We start from the raw sequence: 20,526 nt of genomic DNA, 5'->3' as shown, positions 1-20,526 counted from the left end.
GGTGGTCTGGTTGAGTATTTGGAGCCTAGTTACGTGCTTCCAAACCGTCATTTCATCTCAGAGAAAACTATCCCAGAGAAGTAAAGCAAGTGTGTAAGTTCATCTCTGAATGTTTGTAAAGCGTTCCCATGTTAAGCTTAACAACCGATATATGGAGCGCCTGCCTCATCTTCTCTCCCCCTCCCTCTCCTGTCGCTATGAAACTGATCAATGATCAGCTGATCGGCTTTTCTCTCTTGCTTATCGCCCACTTTGCGCCAGAAAGAAGAAACCAGCGGATAAACAACAGCAGCAGGTTTGATCAGCTGTTGTTAGAATTTATTTAATATTAATTTCTAGTATCAGCTGATGTTTGCTGGAGCCACAGCTGTAAAGCTGCTGGTCATGATATCGGTTTGGTTATCTGGTGAGAGGGAAACATGCAGATGAAACCAGGAGATGTCCTTACTGGATCATCAGAGCTGAACAGGTGATGGAGAAACAGGTTTACCTTTTAGGTGACATGAATGAGTTGAAGGGAAGTTATGAACTGTTTCTGAGAGACAAATAACACCAGGATCCTTTTCTATGTAGCTGACAGCTGGTAACTGTGCAGGGGCGGGTCTAGCAAAGTTATGCCAGGGGGCCAGGTAGGGCATTAACAGGGAAAGGGGACTATTTGATGTAAAATGTATAGAAGTCCATTACTGTATATACTAACTATTAAGTCTAATGTATACACTAGTAAGCTATAGTACTTTTTCCTTTGGGAAGGTACCATCTGTGCAGTCTGCAATTCTGTTGAAGAAACATGTTGAATCAAATTAATTATTCTAGAAAAATAATTGATTTCTGTGCAGTTGTTTTACACTTGCATTAAATTAAACTTGGTTACGTTGATTAACCATCATTAGGCGGAGGGTGGGGCGTGGTTCCCTATTTTTTTTTGCTAGGAGTTGTCAACCCTCTTAGTTAGTATTAATGGTATCGATATCGGACATAAAAAAGTGAAATCCTGGCATCTCTAAAACTGACCTCACAGCTCATTGTTCAATCATTGGGCTGGTTTCAGTCATTATATAAATGTACTGTTTATAAGGTTGAGGAAACCAGCAGACAGCTGAGACTGAAGAAGTCACTTGGATGAGTGATGAAACATTTCTCCTGTTTCTCTTCGGACAGAAAGGCCCACAAACAAACAACAACTAAAAGCTGCTGCATTAAAGACCTGGCAGAGCACTAAAAAGGAGGAAACTGAAGCGAGATCGATCAACTGTAGACCAGACAACAAACGACGGAGGCCCAGAAAAGTGCAATCAAACGATGAGTTTATTGACAACGGAGAACAACCGTCAACAAAACCCAGCATCCCAGTGATGTCCATTGTTCATGACTCCGGGTGATCATTTGGCACCCTGGACATGTCACCAGTCTGTTACAGGACTGACACATAGACAGAGACCACCATTCATGTTCACATTCACATTTGTGTGCAACATAGATTTTCCAACTAACCAGTACACCCAGTAATATAAAGTAAGAAGGAAAAGGTTGATAATTTAAATATTTCTTCAGAATTTACTGGAAAAAACCAAACATGATATTCACATCCCCTTCCCATGCACGAGTAGGTACTGGTGTTTAAAACCTGAGATGTCAAATCGAGTCGTAGCTTCTGTCACAGCTCTCTCCTGCACCACAAACAGTAGGAAGTTATATTTAGATATTATATTTACACTTCCTCTTTCATCTTAATAGACCGTTCAAAGTTCAGTGGTTTCATTTTCCATAATGAAATATAAACATGTCCTTTTATTACCCATATCTACACTGTGTCTGTGTGTCAGGGGGAAATTTGTATCTTAATATTGAAATGCTGAGTACAAAGAGAGTGTGTTAGTACAGATGGTTATTTACTGCAGAGCTGTCTGCATGAACACCAGAGAAGAACCAGATGTGAGTTTCAAACCTGCAGGCTCATTTCATGTCTGTGTACAGAGGTGCTGTGTGGACCACATTTGAACTATTGCTTTTGTCTTCATGGACAATTTTAAACAGATGATCATTTATTAAGAATAATCATATATTTCTTACAGCAGTGTGTGATAAACTAGATATCTGTGTTTAATATAAAGTGCTGCGTGTCCATCAAACAGTGAAGAGCTGCTGGATTCATTGTTTCCTCCAAATGAAAGAAAAGTCATTTTCATGTGACAGAGCGACGATGCAGTGGAGTCTGTTTCTGCTTCTTCTGATGGGTGAGTGATCATTTTACCAGGGCTCCTGATTGTTTCCACCTAAAATCCTTTAGTTTGATCAGGACTCATTAAACAAATGAACTCTGACTGAGAAAATCAAGGATTCACCTGTAAACTGGACAGTTTGATGGGAACATGAGTTTCCTGCTTGTATCAGCAGATATTCAACAGTATTTCTTCTGTTTTAGGTCAGTGTGTCTTCATCACATGTCACCTGCATGAGTACCACTTTATTAAAGAAGAGATGAGCTGGGATGAAGCACGGGCATACTGCAGAGAGAACTACACAGACCTGGCCAAAGTGTTTGACCTGACAGACATGAGAAGACTTCAAGACTCTGCACAGAATCAAACAGAAGCCTGGATTGGACTGTACAACATCACAGGAGGAGACAACAGGACGTGGCACTGGTCTCTGCCGGGGGAGGAATACACTGAAAATAAGACCTGTTGGACAGCTGGAGAACCTAATGATGGAGCATATCCCGAGAACTGTGTGATGACAAGCGGGACATGGACAGATGAACCATGTAGTCGCACGCATCCGTTCATCTGTTATGACGGTGAGAATATGTGGACAGTAATATGATAATACAATATTTAATAAAGTTATAATTTAGTTTATAATCTGTGTTACATCATATGTTCCTGAAAGAGACAGTTTTAGGAATGAGACAAATTAGTTGATAAAGATGTTCTTTTCTGTTGATTCGACAGAAACGATGAAAGACAATAAAACCTTTCATTTGAATGAGACGTCTGTGACCTGGACTCAGGCTCAGAACTACTGCAGACAGCATCACACCGACCTGGCCAGTGGACTCGATCAGATATACAGTGAAGAGTTTAAGAAGCTGCAGAACTCTACAGCTTTGTGGATCGGCCTGTTCAGAGACAGCTGGAGGTGGTCAGATGGGAGTAACTTCTCTTTCAGATACTGGGACATGGACTCATTTAATGATGGACTAAACAACAGGACATGTGCTACGACTCTGTTAGAGAGATCAGGAAGATGGAGCTCTGCTGGATGTGACCAAAGAAAGCCTTTCTTCTGCTATGATGGTGAGTTTACACAGATTTATCTCAGCTGTTTGTCCAATAGATGAACTGCTGGAATCACTGAGAGGATTTATTTCTGCATGTATGTTGAACTTCTGTCAGAGGTGAAGATGTTTAGCTGACAGTTGGAACAGTGATTTCTCTTTGGAGCGGCTGATTCGTCTGAAAAATCACTGAAATGTTTTCTTTTGTTCTTCCAGTGAAACTAGACCAAACATCACGATATTTTTACTCCAGATTTAACTGATTTAATGTTTTCCTTGATTTTTATGGCAGATAAACTGATTCTGATCAGGGAAAACAAAACCTGGGAGGAAGCCTTGAATTACTGCAGACAGAAACACCATAACCTGGTTTCAATCAGCAACCCGCATGAGCAGCGATGGGTCCAGGAAAGAGCCAAAAACGCCTCGACTCCTTTCGTGTGGCTGGGACTGCGCTACTCCTGCACTCTGGGTTTTTGGTTCTGGGTCGATGACAACCTAGTGTGCTATGAGAGGTGGGCTTCAGGGGGAAAGACTGAAGACTGTAGCATGTCTGCAGCTATGACCACAGGAGGGCAGCACGAGTGGGTCAGTCAGAGGGACAATGAGACATTTAATTTTATTTGTATAAAACACTAAAGTTTAAAACTAAAGTCACTTCTTAGCTGCACATGTAGATTTTCTGTAGTGAACTCTGTATTTCTGCTCAGTGTTTACAGTCTCTGGGTTTGAAGTGGGAGAAAAATGACCAACAGATTATTACCTGCAGGTTAGATATTTGGACAGAGCAGTCTGTGTTTCATTTCCTCTCCTTTACCAGAGTCAGGAGCATCTTGGTTTCTTCCTTCATTGTTGCTGGTTTGGTTCATTATTAAACTGTAGCAGGATATTTGTTTTGATTTAGTTCAGATAAGGTGATGGTTTTAATGTTTCTGCTTCATGTGCTGTAAATCTTTGTATCACACCATTGTATCCTCAGCTTGAATTACAAAGCCTGTCACTAAAAGCAGGTAAAACCATGTTTGTGTCATGATTCCATTACTCCATGACTCGTTACTGGGATTTAGATAGGCTCGTTACTCGTTAATTCGTGTGGTGGCTATCACGGAGCTTCCACAGATCCAGTAACATTAGCAAGTGGTGGAGGCCAGCAGGTGGATGAAGGAAAAGGGAGGCAAGAGGAGAGACCCGAAGCGGCCGCCGGTCCGCGTGTCAGGTGAACTGAACTTCAGGTAAGAAGTTATGACCTGCAGTCTATCGGAGTCAGATATAAACCAAGTTTAGGTGGAGTTTATTTTCGGTATGCTGACATTTTCGTACTGCGTGCTAGCTAGCATGACGGAGTTTCTATACAGCTGGGTGGGTGCTATGTTACTGATGTTGAACTTTATTTTGTTCATACGGTTAATTATTAGAATCGTCTCGGCGACATCTCACTGATTCTGATCCGTCGGCGGGTCTGTGCTTCGTGTTCACGTCTTTGTGCAGACTACATGTACCTGCTCTCATTTACTGTTTTAGCTGTTTGGTGGTTGTTGAAATTTTGTGAGGTTTAACCTGAGATTCTGGCATTTCGTGCAAAATAAATTTATATTTTAAAATCAATTCAGGATTTTAAGAGACTGCGTCAAAGTGTTTATTTATTAGAGTTTGGAAAGTTCACTGATATACTGATATGTTTCTAGGTTGAGTGGCTGTAACCTCACAGAGAGAAGCTGTGAAGCTCTTTCCTCAATTCTAAGTTCCCAGTCCTCCAGACTGAGAGAGCTGGACATGAGTAACAACAACCTTCAGGACTCAGGAGTGAAGCTGCTTTGTGTTGGACTTGGGAGTCCACAGTGTGCGCTGGAAACTCTCAGGTTTGTTGACTCTTTGTTACAGGAGATTTGGATATTTCACAACAACTGTCATTATTTTATAGATTTTAAGATGTTGTTTCTGTTGTGGTGTAAGCTCTGAAAGAGAACAGTAGAGTAGGAAGTGAAACACAAACACTTCATCAATCAGAAAAATCTAACTTTATTTATGATTGTCTATCATAGCAAAAAAGAACAGAAAGTCAATGCTTTCTGTTCTTCTTTTAACTGAGTGAAGAAAAGCCAGTTTGTTTGGTTTTGTAACAACTTTAACTGAAATCAGAATCTGTTAATTCGACTGCATCATCAAATTCAGAGCATTTCCTTACAATGATGTGACATGTTGTATGTGTTTGAAGGCTGTCAGGCTGTCAGATCACAGGAACAGGCTTCACCTCTCTGGCCACAGCTCTGCTCTCCAATCCCTCCTATTTGAAAGAGTTGGACTTGAGCTATAATCACCCAGCAGACTCCGGATTGAAGCTTTTGTCTGCTCAAAAAGAGGATCCACATGTGAAACTGGACATACTCTGGTAGGAAAAGAGGAAATAAAGCTAAAAATATTTTTTTTCTCCAGCATATTGTAAAGTAACCACTGACCTGATTGCCAGTAATACAGTCTGTATGTCCAGTTAAATGGGCAGCTGTGTTTGGGTGAATGACTCAGAACCAGTCGCAGTTAAAAGCCCATCTGTGGGCACACAAGGAAGGATACACAGCTTGAAGGAGAATGTAACAAATACATAAGGATGGGACCCTCGATACTGACGCTTCAAGACTGTGTTGATCTTCCTAATTACAGATGTTTTAAAACACTTCTTTAAAGTGTGGCTCAAAACACCCACGTCACAGCACGTCGTGCTCCACACAGTCATAGCTGCACCTCCCTGTTTTTAGTCAGCTCTGACTTCTCTTTTTTAGTTTTTTCTGAAAATGTTATGAAACTTTTACTAAAAATCAGCATCAATTGATTTCATCCTCCCTCTGTCATATGAACAGGACATGAGTGGACCCTTCATGCAGGACTCTGTAGCTCTAATGAGGCTGGAAATAACCAAAGCAACTAAACAAAAACAATATCACGAACAACATTAACTGATACCAAGCAGGCTAACAGAGATTACATGAACCACGAGGGCAACACAGAGCAGAGTGAGATGGATATTAGGGCCGAGTGGGCACACCCGGGAAACGCAGCTGAACAGAAATTAATTCATGAGACTGGGGAAGCAAAACTGAACCTGACACACACGAGACGAGGAACTGTCAAAATAAAACAGGAAATAACAGGATACCGAGACTGTGACAGAGACACATGAACTTGACAGAGACAGAAAGGTAGACAAACATGGAGACAGAGACTCATGGAGTGACACAGGGAAAGCTGGGAACAATCTGAAACTCCAGGAATCAAAATGAGCAATTACTATAACCAGGAACACGAAAAGCAGAAAAAGCACAATTTCATAATAAGTAATGAAGAAACCCAGGAGCACTAAATCAAACACACCTACCATCAAAACTCTCAATTATAAAAATCAGAGAATAATAAAGATCAGTCAGAACTTAGAGTCCAAACACAAACGTTGGATCGAAGCCCCAGGTCCATGACAGTGTCGGCAGCAGTCTGAATGAACTGGACAGGCAATTAACTTTGACAGGGTGACATTCGACTCTTTTTGCCATTTTAAATAAACAAAAAAATCAGTGTATCTTTACAACCATACAGTCACAGTATACTCAGAAGGAATTAAAGTCATGGTTAAAATAAATACAAAGATATCTGTGTTAGATTGTAGAAGCAGGAGACAAGCTGGACACAGTTTTCTCTAAGTGAAGTCACCACACACCTGGATAGCTGACTTTGAACACACAATATCCTCAGCAGTGTTGGGCTTTGAAAAAGTAATTAGTTATAGTTCCTAGTTATTTCCACAAGTTAGTAACTGAGTTACAATATTAGAAAAGTAACTAATTACTAGGAAAGGTAACTATTGCATTACTTAAAAAAATGTTTAATCCTCTGGGGTCCAGGGTGTAACTGGCCATTTTTGACTACTTTTGATTTTCCCTCCACATTTACCTTAAAAAACTGTTTGTCTTGCCTTGTTTGGTTCATTCTTTTCTGCACAACCTCACATGTCTGAATTTACTGTATGTTTTTATTTTTATTTTGGCATATTGTATTAACACAATTAATCTAAAATCACACAAAAAACATAAAATCAGGAGAGTAGAAAAAACTTATATTTTTTACTGTAATAACGATAAACATGTTTAATGAATCATATCTCATAACTTTAAATGCAAATAGAAATTGTAAATTTTAAAATCCTGACACTGTTTACATTGTAATCTGTCTTTGGTGGCTTTTTGGCAGCACCTGTGACATTCAGCAGTCGCCTCATTGTTCTGACACACAATACAAAACTATCACCTACACTACAAACTAACTATGCAAGACAACACACTAACTGCACACTCCAAACACACTGCATTTTCTTGTTAGTAACTGTAACGGTGTTGCAACGATAGAAATAGGAATTAGTTAGATTACTTGTTACTGAAAAAAGTAACACCGTTAGTAATGCCGTTACTTTTAAAGCTGTTATTCCCATCACTGATCCTCAGCATATTTACATGATGATGAATGAACTATAAAGACTTTCCATGATGCTCATGCTGCTCTGATGCCTCCTGCTCTGTTATTCCCACTGACACTTCTGGTGGAAACATCTCATAAACAACAGGAGAAAGTCGTGCAGGTTTAGTGGAACCAAAACCACAGACTCAGACTGAGTAAAAGTTCGTGGCCATTTCAAAATATCTGTCATCCACAGTAGTACAGGTGGTAAATAAAGTTAAGGAAAGTTTATTTAATGGTTTAGAGGTTGCACAGAATGACATGTTTGCTCAGATTTGTTGTGACTGGTCAGAATTAGCCCACAAAAATTAATAAATGTTTTTAAATATTTATTTTTGAAAAAATTGGAAATAAAAGTTAATTCTTCACCAGCTTCTAGCTTTGTTTGATGGTGTGTAGGATAAACTGGATGTCACACGCTCCCAGAAACCTTGGAAGCCAACCAGACTTTGAGGGTATTTCCCACCAATACTGGAACAACAATGACAAAGACAGAAGCTGACTCAGACTCAAATAGCTTAAAACCTATGTGATTATAAGAATGAACAAACACATTGTAGTGACAGAAACACAGGGAGGCAGAAAATAAACCAGACTGAAAACAAGAAATGCTGCTACAAGAAAGTAAGAAACCAATACAGAATATATAATCATGAAACCGAGAATAATCAAAAGTACAAAACCAGAAAAACCCAAACATCCCAAAACTCCAAACTCCAAAAATCCATCATGACATCATATTACATTTTTGTTTCATTGCTCCCTCCTTACCACATTTATTGTTATACCTTGCCAGTGTTTTGGGTCAGATTGTCTTCTCAGTCTGGAGCTTACTGTGTACCTTTATGCCAATAAATGCTGATCCACTGTAAGCTTTGAAACAGGATTTTGACTTTCCTAGTGTCAAATAAAAGTGAAATAAGCACTTGCTATTTCATGCAGTTCAGATATAGTCATGTGAAAAACATAATTCTTCTGTAAATGATTCTTCTTAAGTTATTCAATTACTACTCATTGTTGAGGTGATTCTACAGGGTGCACTGTTTTATACAGAGTGTTCTTTATACAGGATTTTGACTTTTTACATCTCTTATACACTTCACCTGATACAGACCAAATAATTTTTCTAATTGTGCGTTGATACATAAAAACAAAAATAAAACCTTAAACGAGTAAATGAGAAAGTATGATCATTTTCACTTTATTGTGAGATCAAATAAAGCACAAGATAATTTCGCACGAAATGATAATGTGCTTATTTCAGTGTGGAGCCTCAAGGAGACCAGTGGATGAGACCAGGTCTAAGAAAATGTAAGTGTGTTTTTGATTTATTAGCTGTACATCATGCTGCACTGTGTTCTACATTTTGTCACATTTTTTATGCATCTCTGCTAATTATCTTTAATTATGAATTTTAATTAAAAAAAACAGTTTCAGTAATTTAATTCCACAACTAAAACTCATTTTTGATACAATCTTAAAACATCACAAAGTTTTGCATATTGGTTCTTATTCTTGATAAACTAATGTGAAAACCAGTTAAACCATTTCTTAATTTTCTGGTGAAGAAATGAGACCACACAGTCAACTAGGATTTTCTATTCAGAAATATTTTGCCTGCAGTAAAATTGGATAGAGGACGAGCTGTAACAGCACCAACCTCATGATTAGTTTATAATGTTTGGTGCAAAATAAAAGTTACCAGAGAGGGAGGGAGTAATCTACTTCAAACAAAATGTGGCTTCATGAGTCAGGTTGTAATTCATCTGTTTTAACTAGCATTAGCTAATGTACTGGGATGAAGAACATAATTTAAATGCACTGGTGATGCTGACTGATTGTGATGATGACCTGTTTTCCACTGACAGGCAAATGTAAAAATTTGGCTGTGTTAACACTAAACTACAAAGAAGATTATTTTTACTCATCACCTTATTAAAAATACTGTAATACTGTTAAACGTAAGCCAATGATGTGGAAGGCCAGCTTTTCAGGCTTTGGAAAAGAGTAGAATTCTTGTCAGGGACCCCCTCCTCCTGATGTTGGGTATTTTTCCATTTCTTGCTTTTTCTCTGTTCAATATCAAAAAATTTGACTAATTCGTCTTTTCTCAACTCCACAAATGTCAACATTAACCCCAATTATCGATATAACATGTTTGTCAATACTTTTCCCCAGTCAATTGTCAATTTTGCACTTTGTTCTTCTTAAATCTGCAACACTTGTCTTACATATCCTTCTGGCACTGCTCCATAACTCTCCGAGCACTGTTCCCAACATCAATCATTTTTATCAGGTCCTTTATGACAGTTTTATGACCAATGCTCCGGAAAACTATAGATAGCAAACATACAGCAAAGATAAAACAATTAATCTTCCTGACAGCTAAGTCGGGTTCGCTGCCAGGGGTGAGCTGCTATACCTGTTAAAGAAGGGTTTTTCACAATTTTGGCAACCGGAGATGGGCAAAAGTGTCCCAGGTGCACTCATAGGCAGGCAAGTTTTGTTTACTTTCATAGGATAGAGATGGGTGCTTCATCACTTTCTGGCAGCAGAGAGGCTTCCAGGTGCATCACACTGCCTGCATCCTCGAATGTTTAAGCTACAGACCACAAAATATGAGGACCACATTTACTGTTACACATTGGCTCTAATTAATAATTTGCTAATGAGTTGTTAGAGTTAAACGGTTATGCACTGTGTCTTATTGGCCCTTTTAGATTTCTGTGATCTGACGCTGGATCCAACCACAGCACACAGGAACCTCAAACTGTCTGATGACAAGAAGGAGGTGACACACGTGAAAGAAGACCAGCTGTATCCTGATCATGATCATAGGTTTGATAAGTGGCCTCAGCTGCTGTGTACCAACAGTCTGAGTGGTCGCTGTTACTGGGAGGTTGAGTGGAGAGGAGAGGTTCATGTTGCTGTAGCTTACGGAGGAATCAGAAGGAAAGGAGAAGAGGATGAAAGCAGGTTTGGAAGGACTTACCAATCCTGGAGTCTCTACTGTCGTGATCATATAGGTTACTATGGAAATCATGATTACATTGGAAGAGCTATTCCTCTTCTCCCCTCAGCTGTTTCTCACAAAGTAGCAGTGTATGTGGACTGTTCTGCAGGAACTGTGTCCTTTTACAGTGTCTCCTCTGACAAACTGATCCACCTGCACACCTTCAACACCACCTTCACTGAACCTGTATATGCTGGGTTTAGAGTGAAGCCTGACTCTAGTATCCACCTCTGTGCTGACTCAGAATAATGGACGTACTGTGGTGTTTCATACTTTTTCTCACTTAGCTATTGTAAATGTTAAATATATCAGATAAATTGTCTCATACATTGTACATATATTAGTTTTTTCTCCTGAAAAAATGTCTGTTTTCATCTTATTTTCTGAGGTGCCTATTTTTCAAGAGCAGTTATCAGTTTCTACTAATATGTTACAGTTTAAATATCCACTTTGCTTTAAAATCTGTTGCATCATAATCAAACACTGTATTTGTTCCATTATACACATTTTAATCATGTTTAGCCTGATGGAAGAAATCTTTGCAACAGAAAATTAAGACATTTTAGAAGTTGTTGGGCTTTGTGAGGAGGAGAGCTGCAGGCTTTAAATATTTTGAGTTTGGGCTTCTTTAAATTTTTACATTCCATAACTATACATTTGTGTTTCTCTCTTTTGTTGTGCAAATTCAGTAACAATTCACTACAAGTAATTCCTGGGAAAAGGCAATATAACCACCATGTGACCATTTTTCTCAACAGTTGATCCAGATGGTTCTGGATTCATAAGCACTTTATTCATCTGTGTCGATTCAAATGTAGCTTCAGACACTTATAAATAATATAAGTGCAGTTTATCGAGGTTGTACCTGGAAGCTTTGGAGACGTCTCTCTTCATTTCATATTCAGTAAAAAAAGTCTGACTTATAGATGACCTCCAGTCTGTGTTTCTTGACTGATCTAAGGAAAGCGTCTGGAGAAGTCCAGACACTTTCCTTTCCAAGCTCTTTAGACTACGATGACCTGGATGACTGAGAACCTTCACAGACATATTTCTCGACTGATCAGAAACAATCTCAGAGATGGATTTTTTTTTTTTTGGAAGGGGGCGGGGGGTCTATGTATAAAAATACAATCCTGAATTGTAACAGAAAAGGGAAGGTGAAGAAAAAAGGAATAAGATGTAAACAGTGGGATTTTTTTCTTGTTGACTTGTTGCACATGAACATGGGAGTGTTTGTGATGGTTTGTCAGAAGCCTAGCAGCAGCATTCTGAACACCCTGCAGTCGTTCCAGGGAGGCATACTTAAGCAAGTAAACAAGGAATTACAATAGTCTAAGTGGGATGAAACAAATGCATGAATAATCATTTCCAATTCGGAACGTGACACAATGGGACTCAGCAATATTTCTTAAATGGTAAAAACAAGAGCGAACCAAAGATTTAACGTGTGTGTCCAGCGTCAGAGCTGGATCAAATGTAACACCAAGGTTCCTAATGGATGATTTAATATAAGAAGCAAGAGGGCCTAGATTTTTAACCACGAGGGGAACAAATTTCTCAGGAGCAAAGACAATGATTTCCGTTTTATCAGCATTTAGTTGAAGGTAATTACCAGCCAGCCAATCTCTAACGGAATCTAAGCAGGACTGCAAGATTTGGAGCTTAGAAACATCAGGTGGCCTAAAAGAGATATATAGCTGAATATCATCTGCATAACAATGATATGAAATATCAGAGAAAGAGCCAAGAAGTTGCAGAAGAGGGAGTAAATACAACAAAAACAATAATGGTCCCAAGACAGAGCCCTGAGGCACCCCATAGGCAAGAGAGCTGACGGAGGACCTGAACTTAGAGGTAGCCACAGAGAAAGGGTTGCAAAACCTCACAGTCATCACACAGTGCTGGGATCTCCACACTGAGGAGCTCCACCCTTTTACTGACTGCATCAGTAGCTCGATGACATGCTCTGTGGCACTGAAGCACCACCATCCTGCCTGGAGGGAAGATGACCTTCACCTCTCCCCCAATACTCTCCACATGACCCCACAGCAGGGAAGGAAATAAGAAAAAGAGGGCACCTGATGTGGTAACTAGGACATCAAGTCTTGGTAAACTTTTTAGCCTGGAGGCTTGGACTCAGCATTAGACTCTGTTATTGTTATTTATCATACTTGCTTGGTATATTTACAGTTAAACCTCAGGTAGTTTAAGTATTTATACTAAAAAATCTCCATTTTTCTGTGAGATTTAATTTCAGTCTTTGTAAATGACAGAGCACTAAATGTCAGGGTTTAAGGATTCTTTAGACTTCACTCCTTTTTTATGAACTTTTCCCATTTTTTGGGTGGTGTGGACTAAAAAAATGTGATTTTCTGGTGTCTTCGTATGTTTGACGCTCTTTTTAGACACTGCACTGTCTCCAGGTTTGATGCGGAGGGTTTGATGGTTCCTGATGATAGAAGAGCACTGATGTGAAATAATTTAAGGTTTGTACAGTCATGTTGTCTTTGTGAGTTTTATCAACCTTTGATCAAATAACAGTCTGCATGTCTCTGACCAAGAAGGAGACAAACTCTCTGCTGTAGTCACAGAACAACATGTAAAGAACAGAACTTGGTGGCTGACTACATGGAGACAGGAAACATGGAGCTCTTCCTTCACCAAAGTCACAGCACAGTCTTTAACTTTCCCATTAACACCACTGTTGAAGTCTTCCAGTCTCATCCCAGCTGGAATTTTGGTAAACCAAAGAGCCAGCATGTACATGACGTGTGTTTATGGCTTTTATGCTGAAACATATTACAGTTTATTTAAGAGTAAACATGCCTGTGTTTTATAATCGAAACTTTTTCTTGGAACTGAAAATAATCTTCTTTCTGTATCAGCAGCTAGCATCTCGTGACACATTAGATGTTTTAGCTGCCATTGAGTTTGGGTGTTGGTTCATTCTGTTAGCAGCAGATATTTTTAACATTTTTAAAACAATTTTCAGATATTTAGGTATAATGTAACAATACTTTACTGTTGTTTATATGACAGTAAAATATTACTACTGTCTATACTGTCTGTACTATAATGATAGTAAGGTGTAACAGTATTAGGACATGACAACTTATCATGGAGTGAATGTCATGATAATTTTTAACCTGATTCTTACTCTGGCTGGCATTACTTTGGAAAGAGAGAGCACATTTCTGCTATATTGGCTTCCCTTCATTGGCTTCCTGTTAAATTCAGAATTGAATTCAAAAAACTCCTCACATACAAGGTCTTAAATAATCAGGCCCCATCTTTTCTTATCTTAAAAGAATTAATCCTTTTATGGACACGCTGCTTTTAATATTATGTTTAAAACTTTCCTTTTTGCTAAAGAAATATACAGTGGGATGCAAAAGTTTGGCCAACCTTGTTAATAGTTATTATTTTCCTGTATAAATCGTTGGTTGTTACAATAAAAAATGTCAGTTAAATATATTATATTGGAGACACACACAGTGATATTTGAGAAGTGAAATGAAGTTTATTTGATTTACAGAAAGTGTGCAATAATTATTTAAACAAAATCAGACAGGTGCATAAATTTGGGCACCACAAAAAAAGAAATGAAATCAATATTTAGTAGATCCGCCTTTTGCAGAAATTACAGCCTCTAAACGCTTCCTGTAGGTTCCAATGAGAGGCTGGATTGTGGTTGAAGGTATTTTGGACCATTCCTCTTTACAAAACATCTCTAATTCATTCAGGTTTGATGGCTTTCGAGCATGGACAGCTCTCTTTAACTCACACCACAGATTTTCAATAATATTCAGGTTTGGGGACTGAGACTGGGGACTTGTTCCTCTGCATGAATGCCTTAGTGGATGTTGAGCAGTGTTTCGGGTCGTTGTCTTGTTGAAAGATCCAGCCCCGGCGCAGCTTCGGCTTTGTCACTGATTCCTGGACTCCAGAATCTGCTGATACTGAGTGGAATCCATGTGTCCCTCAACTTTGACAAGATTCCCAGTCCCTGCACTGGCCATACAGCCCCACAGCATGATGGAACCACCACCATATTTTACTGTAGGTAGCAGGTGTTTTTCTTGGAATGCTGTGTTCTTTTTCCTCCATGCATTACGCCCCTTGTTATGCCCAAATAACTCAATTTTAGTTTCATCAGTCCACAGCACCTTATTTCAGAATGAAGCTGGCTTGTCCAAATGTGCTTCAGCATACCTCAAGCGGCTCTGTTTGTGCTGTGGGCGGAGAAAAGGCTTCCTCTGCATCACTCTCACATACAGCATCTCCTTGTGTAAAGTGACTCTGACTGTTCTCACCATTCGTCGCTTCTGTCTATATGGCTACGTTCACACTGCAGGCGAAAGCGCATCAAATCCGACTTTTTTGACCCTATGCCACCCATATCCGATCACGGTATGACAGTGTGAACGGCACAAATCCAATATTTTCAAATCCGATCTGGGTCACTTTCGTATGTGGTACTGAATCCGATACATATCCGATGTTTTAGAAAGCGACTGCTGTGTGAACGGTCAAGTCGCATTAAATCCGTCTTTTACGTCACTGACACAAGACAGACGCCAATTATCAGCGCCAGAGAAGCGCCCGATAGGACATCGCGAACGCTTCCTGGCCATCCAGTGTAGATGTCAGTGAAACTGTTGGGAAGACGACGTGAACATTTTATTTTTACTGTATTTTCTGCAGATTCTGACAGAAATCTGCAACTATCCTTTGAAGCACCGCTCCTCTCTAAAACAGCAATAAGGATAATTAGTAGGTTATTTACATTATTATGTAAATAACAAAATAACTTAAAGCAAAAATTGGGAAACGTAAAGTCCGAAGTCTTTATATTAAGGGCCATCAGTCAAACAATACTGTTTGCTCTGGGTCTAAACAGAGCGAGTTGTGTGTGACGTCTTCTTTTGCGCATGCGGGCCGCTTTGATCGTTCACACTAGAGCGCGTTTGCTGTCGCATTTTATTTGTAGTGTGAACAAGCAGACAAAAAAATCGGATTTGATCAAAAAATCGGAATTGAGCATTAAGACCTGCAGTGTGAACGTAGCCTAAGAGATTTTTCTTGGTCTGCCACTTCAAGCCTTAACTTGAACTGAGCCTGTGGTCTTCCATTTCCTCAATATGTTCCTAACTGTGGAAACAGACAGCTAAATCTCTGAGACAGCTTTCTGTATCCTTCCCCTAAACCGTGATGGTGAACAATCTTTGTCTTCAGGTCATTTGAGAGTTGTTTTGAGACGCCCATGTTGCTACTCTTCAGAGAAAATGAAAAGAGGAGGGAAACTTACAATTGACCCCTTTAAATATTCTTTCTCATTATTGGATTCACCTGTGTATGTAGGTCAGGGCTCACTGAGCTTACTAAGCCAATTTGAGTTCCAATAATTAGTTCTAAAGGTTTTGGAATCAATAAAATGACATCAGTGCCCAAATTTATGCACCTGCCTGATTTTGTTTAAACAATTATTGCACACTTTCTGTAAATCCAATAAACTTCATTTCACTTCTCAAATATCATCCCACTGTAGTTAGGGCTGGATCAGACGACCCCTTAGTTACGCTGCAATATATCAAGGCTGCTGGGGCAGCTTAAAAGGCTTAATCACAGTGTGACATGGTTAACTGTCACTATCTATGGTAGATAAAAAATATGAATGACAAACAAAGGTGTTACATTAGAAAAAATTACCTGGATAATTTTTACATCCATTCAGTCAAATAATTTCTCTGAGATGTTGAAAGAAAAGCCTCTTTCCATTTTTCATCACCCCTGCTCAACAAAGATATCGGGAAACTGGTGACACTTGTTGGAGATGTGGGGGAGATGGAGCTAACCATTTCCATATCTTTTGGGATTGCAAAGTTATTCACCAGTATTGGTCTCTAATCCATGAACATCTACAAAATATTTTTTCATTTGTTTTTCCTTTAACCTTTGAGACCACATTTCTGTGTAACACACCAGTGGATAAATTGAATTCTAATGATAAAAGACTTTTGTATATCCTACTGGCCACTTTTTTTCCTTTCTTTTCTTTTTTCTTTTTTTTCTTTTCAATTACAAGTTTAAAAATGTGAAAGCAGAGACAGTGTAAAAAGCCATACTACTGTTATGTTCAATTGCTTTCTCAATAAAAGAGATAATGCTAAAAAAAAGAAAGTAAAAAAAAAAAGAAGAAAAGCCTATATGGGAGAAATATGCTCCTTCTCAGTGACTCTCAGTCCAGTCCCTGTCAGTACTCTCGCTGGTGTGAGCACCGCTGACTTATGTTTATTTGTCCTTCCAGTGTCCCACCATGCCCAGGCTGTGGTGGTGGAAGTGTATGGAGGTATACAGTCTGTCACATTACCCTGCCACTACTCTAATCATATACCAGAAGAACCCACAGTGATGTGGAGTCGCATCGATCTCAATCCCAACTTTGTCCACAAACAAAAAGAAAAAGATGATCTTAAAGGGCAAAACCAGCATTACAGCAGACGCACACTTATGAGGTCAGCTGCTTTGGACACTGGAGACTTCAGCCTCACTCTGAGAAAACCAACAGAGCCTGACACTGGCAAGTACACCTGCACCATCAGTGATGGGAGAGAACTACTAATACTGGGAGATGTACAGCTGCTGGTAAAAGGTAAGCAACAAACCTAACTCGTGCTGAAGATACAGCTCAGCATTCAGATGTCACGTTGTTCCTTATGATTCTCTACAGGACAATGTCAATCCATGGCCATAGTAACCCTGGTGCTTCTGCTTTTAAGCTGGCATGATTCAGTTCAGCTTGCTAAATACAAATGATGATTAAAGCTGTGCTTATTGTGCACTGTACCTTCTCAGTTTAAGTCTTCAGGTCAAATAAACTCAACTCAGTGGAATTTACCTGAATATCAGGTTTAAATATCAAGTTTAAAAAAAAGTTTAAAATGGTTTATTGTCTCACTTGATTAGCTTATAAAGTTTTATCAGTTTTAAAGGTTCAAGTCACACCTAAATGGAATGGTACATGGACTGATTCTTATAAAGTGCTTTTCTGCTCTGCCTCAAAGCACTTCATACAACATGCCTCATTCACCCATTCACACTAACACTATTTTCTGTGCTTAAGTGCTTTCTATCTAACATTCATCATCTGATGGGATTAAGTGTCTTGCCCAAGTATATTTCACATATTTGGGTTAAACCACCAACTTTTTTGATTAGTAGGTGACCTGCTCTGCCTCCTGAGCTACAGCTAAATCACAGCCTTAATCACATCAACATCAACTAGCACAACTGGCAAGGACCTGCCACTTTTAACTAGTCATTTACAGTTATACTCCCACTCTGCTACAAATGCAACAAATAAGTTTTCTGTGACACCTGCTGGTTCTTGTTTACTACACTATTAAATGTTAAGCTTACATATACAACACTTAATGCATTCTCATTTGTATCATTTTTAAATCCTACTAACAGAAACCAATACAGTACTTAGTTATTGTAATTTCACCACAAAAAAACATGAATCGAATAAGTCCTTAAGAAAATGGATAGACAATCCTGTTCTCTCATTAAAAGAATGTGAACATACTGTCACAGCCTCTTTCACCTGATCATTTTAAACTAAATTTATGGATATAACGCGGATCCAAAGTATGCCCACAAACATGTGTAAGCCAAAGTAATGACGCTTATGTGTACGTTCAGTAAGGAAGATCTATATTATATATAGATCTATACATCTCTGTACTTCCTAGGGTTGGTGGCTCACCTAAGCTTACATCACTTCCACTTCCCCACGCTGTCAAGCTTATTGCAACATCTCTGGTGTAGTCCAACCATCTTTCTCCTGTGTTCTTCAGGACAATCAGCCTCCACTCCACATACATGCTCATCTGTAATTTTCCCTTACAGACGCCATCATGTAACCCATCTCCTCCCCATCTCTGCCTCTCCCATGTTACTCAGGCTCCACTGAAGCCTCCTCCTCCACCACCTGCGTCTAAACTCCGGGGGATCCTTCCCTAATCCCTACCACTGCTGGGAATATGTTCTGTTGCGACGGACCTTCTGAATCTAATCACCAAATACTTTAATTGAATTCTGTATATCAATAAATCATATTCAGTTCTTTCTAATGATCTCTCCTTACTGACATTTAACATGCTGAGAAACACTGTGGTAAATGGGTTAGATGGGTTGTCAGGTGGTTCAGGTATGTGGATGTGGTGAAAATCAAATCTCAGGACTACAATTCACTGATCACATTAACTCGGTGGACCGACACATCAAATTCACCAGGGAGGATATGAAAAGTGGCAGGTTAGCCTTCTTAGACTGTAAGATTTCTATCAGTAATGGGGGATATTTAAAAGTTGATGTGTACATTATCTTGTTCTGACTACTTCAGACAATCAATCACCCTCTTCCCATCACCACTTCCTGATGAATTCCCTGCCTTTCTGGGGGGGCTTATATTTCACTAATCTAAAATGCATATCCACTTAATTATGGATTATTATAAATATGATAAAAAAAATATGAAGAAACAGATTATATTAGATTTATATTTCAAGTATGACAAATTGCTGATTTTACAGCAGCAAATGTATTTTATCTCTACAGTTTAAACATTTAATAAACATTATGCCTGCACAGAGTGGATAGTCAAACAAATGGAATCATCATAAATACATTATTTTATATTTATTACTATGTTTTATTCTCATTATTTTACTATTATAGCATTAGGAATAAATAATAAGGAAAGGATTCTGGATCAGTGCTATGATGCAAACTTTGCAAGTTGTATTTACAGATTTCTGGAGAAGATATAAAATGTCATTATATCTCTGTGTGTGTTTTATGCACATAGATTTTTTTTTGTTACATTCTTACCCTACCATGATCACTTCTTTCTTTTGTCTTACTAATATTCCGGTTTCAGTTTATTTCCCACAGGTTTTTTTAAAATCTGTTTCCTTATGATTCCAAGTGCTGTCACCAAACTTTGCATTTTATTATTAGCTAATAACACTTGTTTAATCAGCTCACATCGCTCCTATGGACTTTTTAATGTCTACAGTCTCAGATCAACACAGCCCTGCCCTCCAGCACTATCAGCAGCAGGAACAGCAGCAACATTGTACCCATCAGGTAAAACATAGGCTACATTTGCTTTGCATTGTCTCCACCTGATGACACTGATATAGTATGATGTGATTCCATATTAGATTGTTGATGAATGTGGGTTGTCATTATTCAGCCTGGTTCTATGTGCCCCTTTTTAACTTTGAGCACCCGCCCCTTCAAACATCTCTGCACGGCCCTGCTGGCTGGGCCACTTGAAGGGTGAGGGGTGGGAGGCTCTTTGCAACTTTAAGTGTTGCTGACAGTGAAGACAGCCAGGTAGGTGAGTGTTTCCTGTGTTAGGAGGGTAGGCTTGGTGCCTTCTTTAGGTTGAGAGGGACTGGGGATTACTAAGTGTCTCTGTTGCCATACTTTGACCTCTAATCTCATTGCTACATGGGCTATTAAGCTCTCCTAAAAATTATATCTGAATTCTGTCCTGTACAGTAATGTAAGTTATTTTATTTATTTTCTGTATATATTTATTTCTATATTTATTTTTTATTTATTTTGGGCAGCTTTTCGGTCTCATTTACAACTAAAAGATTCCCGTTGCTTTCTTAGAAGACATGATGATGATACAATAAATACTTTCAAAGTGTCTTTG

General features: G+C 38.9%; 2 protein-coding genes across 8 annotated transcripts; both read left to right on the top strand.

Moving 5' to 3' along the window:
* Positions 1-1,879: 1,879 nt before the first annotated feature.
* On the top strand, positions 1,880-3,959 carry LOC109194409 (macrophage mannose receptor 1). Of its 4 annotated transcripts, none has more exons than XM_025905430.1 (5): positions 1,880-1,935; positions 2,115-2,237; positions 2,426-2,800; positions 2,955-3,299; positions 3,573-3,959. In XM_025905430.1, the coding sequence occupies exons 2-5, from the start codon at positions 2,168-2,170 to the stop codon at positions 3,917-3,919; spliced, it is 1,137 nt and encodes a 378-aa protein (XP_025761215.1). In that variant the 5' UTR covers positions 1,880-1,935; positions 2,115-2,167; the 3' UTR covers positions 3,920-3,959. The 4 variants fall into 4 exon arrangements, with proteins under 4 accessions (XP_025761215.1, XP_025761216.1, XP_025761214.1 ...); XM_025905431.1 differs by having other exon boundaries at positions 1,885-1,935; positions 2,136-2,237; XM_025905429.1 differs by lacking the exon at positions 1,880-1,935 and adding an exon at positions 1,948-1,979 and having other exon boundaries at positions 2,136-2,237.
* A 977-nt stretch (positions 3,960-4,936) lies between these two features.
* LOC100706168 (stonustoxin subunit alpha) lies at positions 4,937-19,679 on the top strand. 4 transcript variants are annotated; one of them, XM_005462171.3, is made up of 6 exons: positions 4,937-5,139; positions 5,496-5,669; positions 9,045-9,091; positions 10,501-13,279; positions 17,101-17,445; positions 18,759-19,679. In XM_005462171.3, exons 1-4 carry the CDS (start codon positions 5,054-5,056, stop codon positions 11,040-11,042), a joined length of 849 nt encoding a protein of 282 aa, XP_005462228.1. In that variant the 5' UTR covers positions 4,937-5,053; the 3' UTR covers positions 11,043-13,279; positions 17,101-17,445; positions 18,759-19,679. The 4 variants fall into 4 exon arrangements, with proteins under 4 accessions (XP_005462228.1, XP_025761226.1, XP_025761228.1 ...); XM_025905441.1 differs by lacking the exons at positions 4,937-5,139; positions 5,496-5,669; positions 9,045-9,091 and adding an exon at positions 13,358-13,533 and having other exon boundaries at positions 11,045-13,279; XM_025905443.1 differs by lacking the exons at positions 4,937-5,139; positions 5,496-5,669; positions 9,045-9,091 and adding an exon at positions 13,358-13,533 and having other exon boundaries at positions 11,045-13,279; positions 18,705-19,679.
* Positions 19,680-20,526: the final 847 nt, after the last annotated feature.

This window comes from Oreochromis niloticus, linkage group LG3 (assembly GCF_001858045.2).
Source record: "Oreochromis niloticus isolate F11D_XX linkage group LG3, O_niloticus_UMD_NMBU, whole genome shotgun sequence".
In the NCBI taxonomy this organism is placed as follows: Eukaryota; Metazoa; Chordata; class Actinopteri; order Cichliformes; family Cichlidae; genus Oreochromis; species Oreochromis niloticus.
Note: the sequence above shows the minus strand (reverse complement) of the source record. Positions and strands in the feature narration are given on the sequence as shown.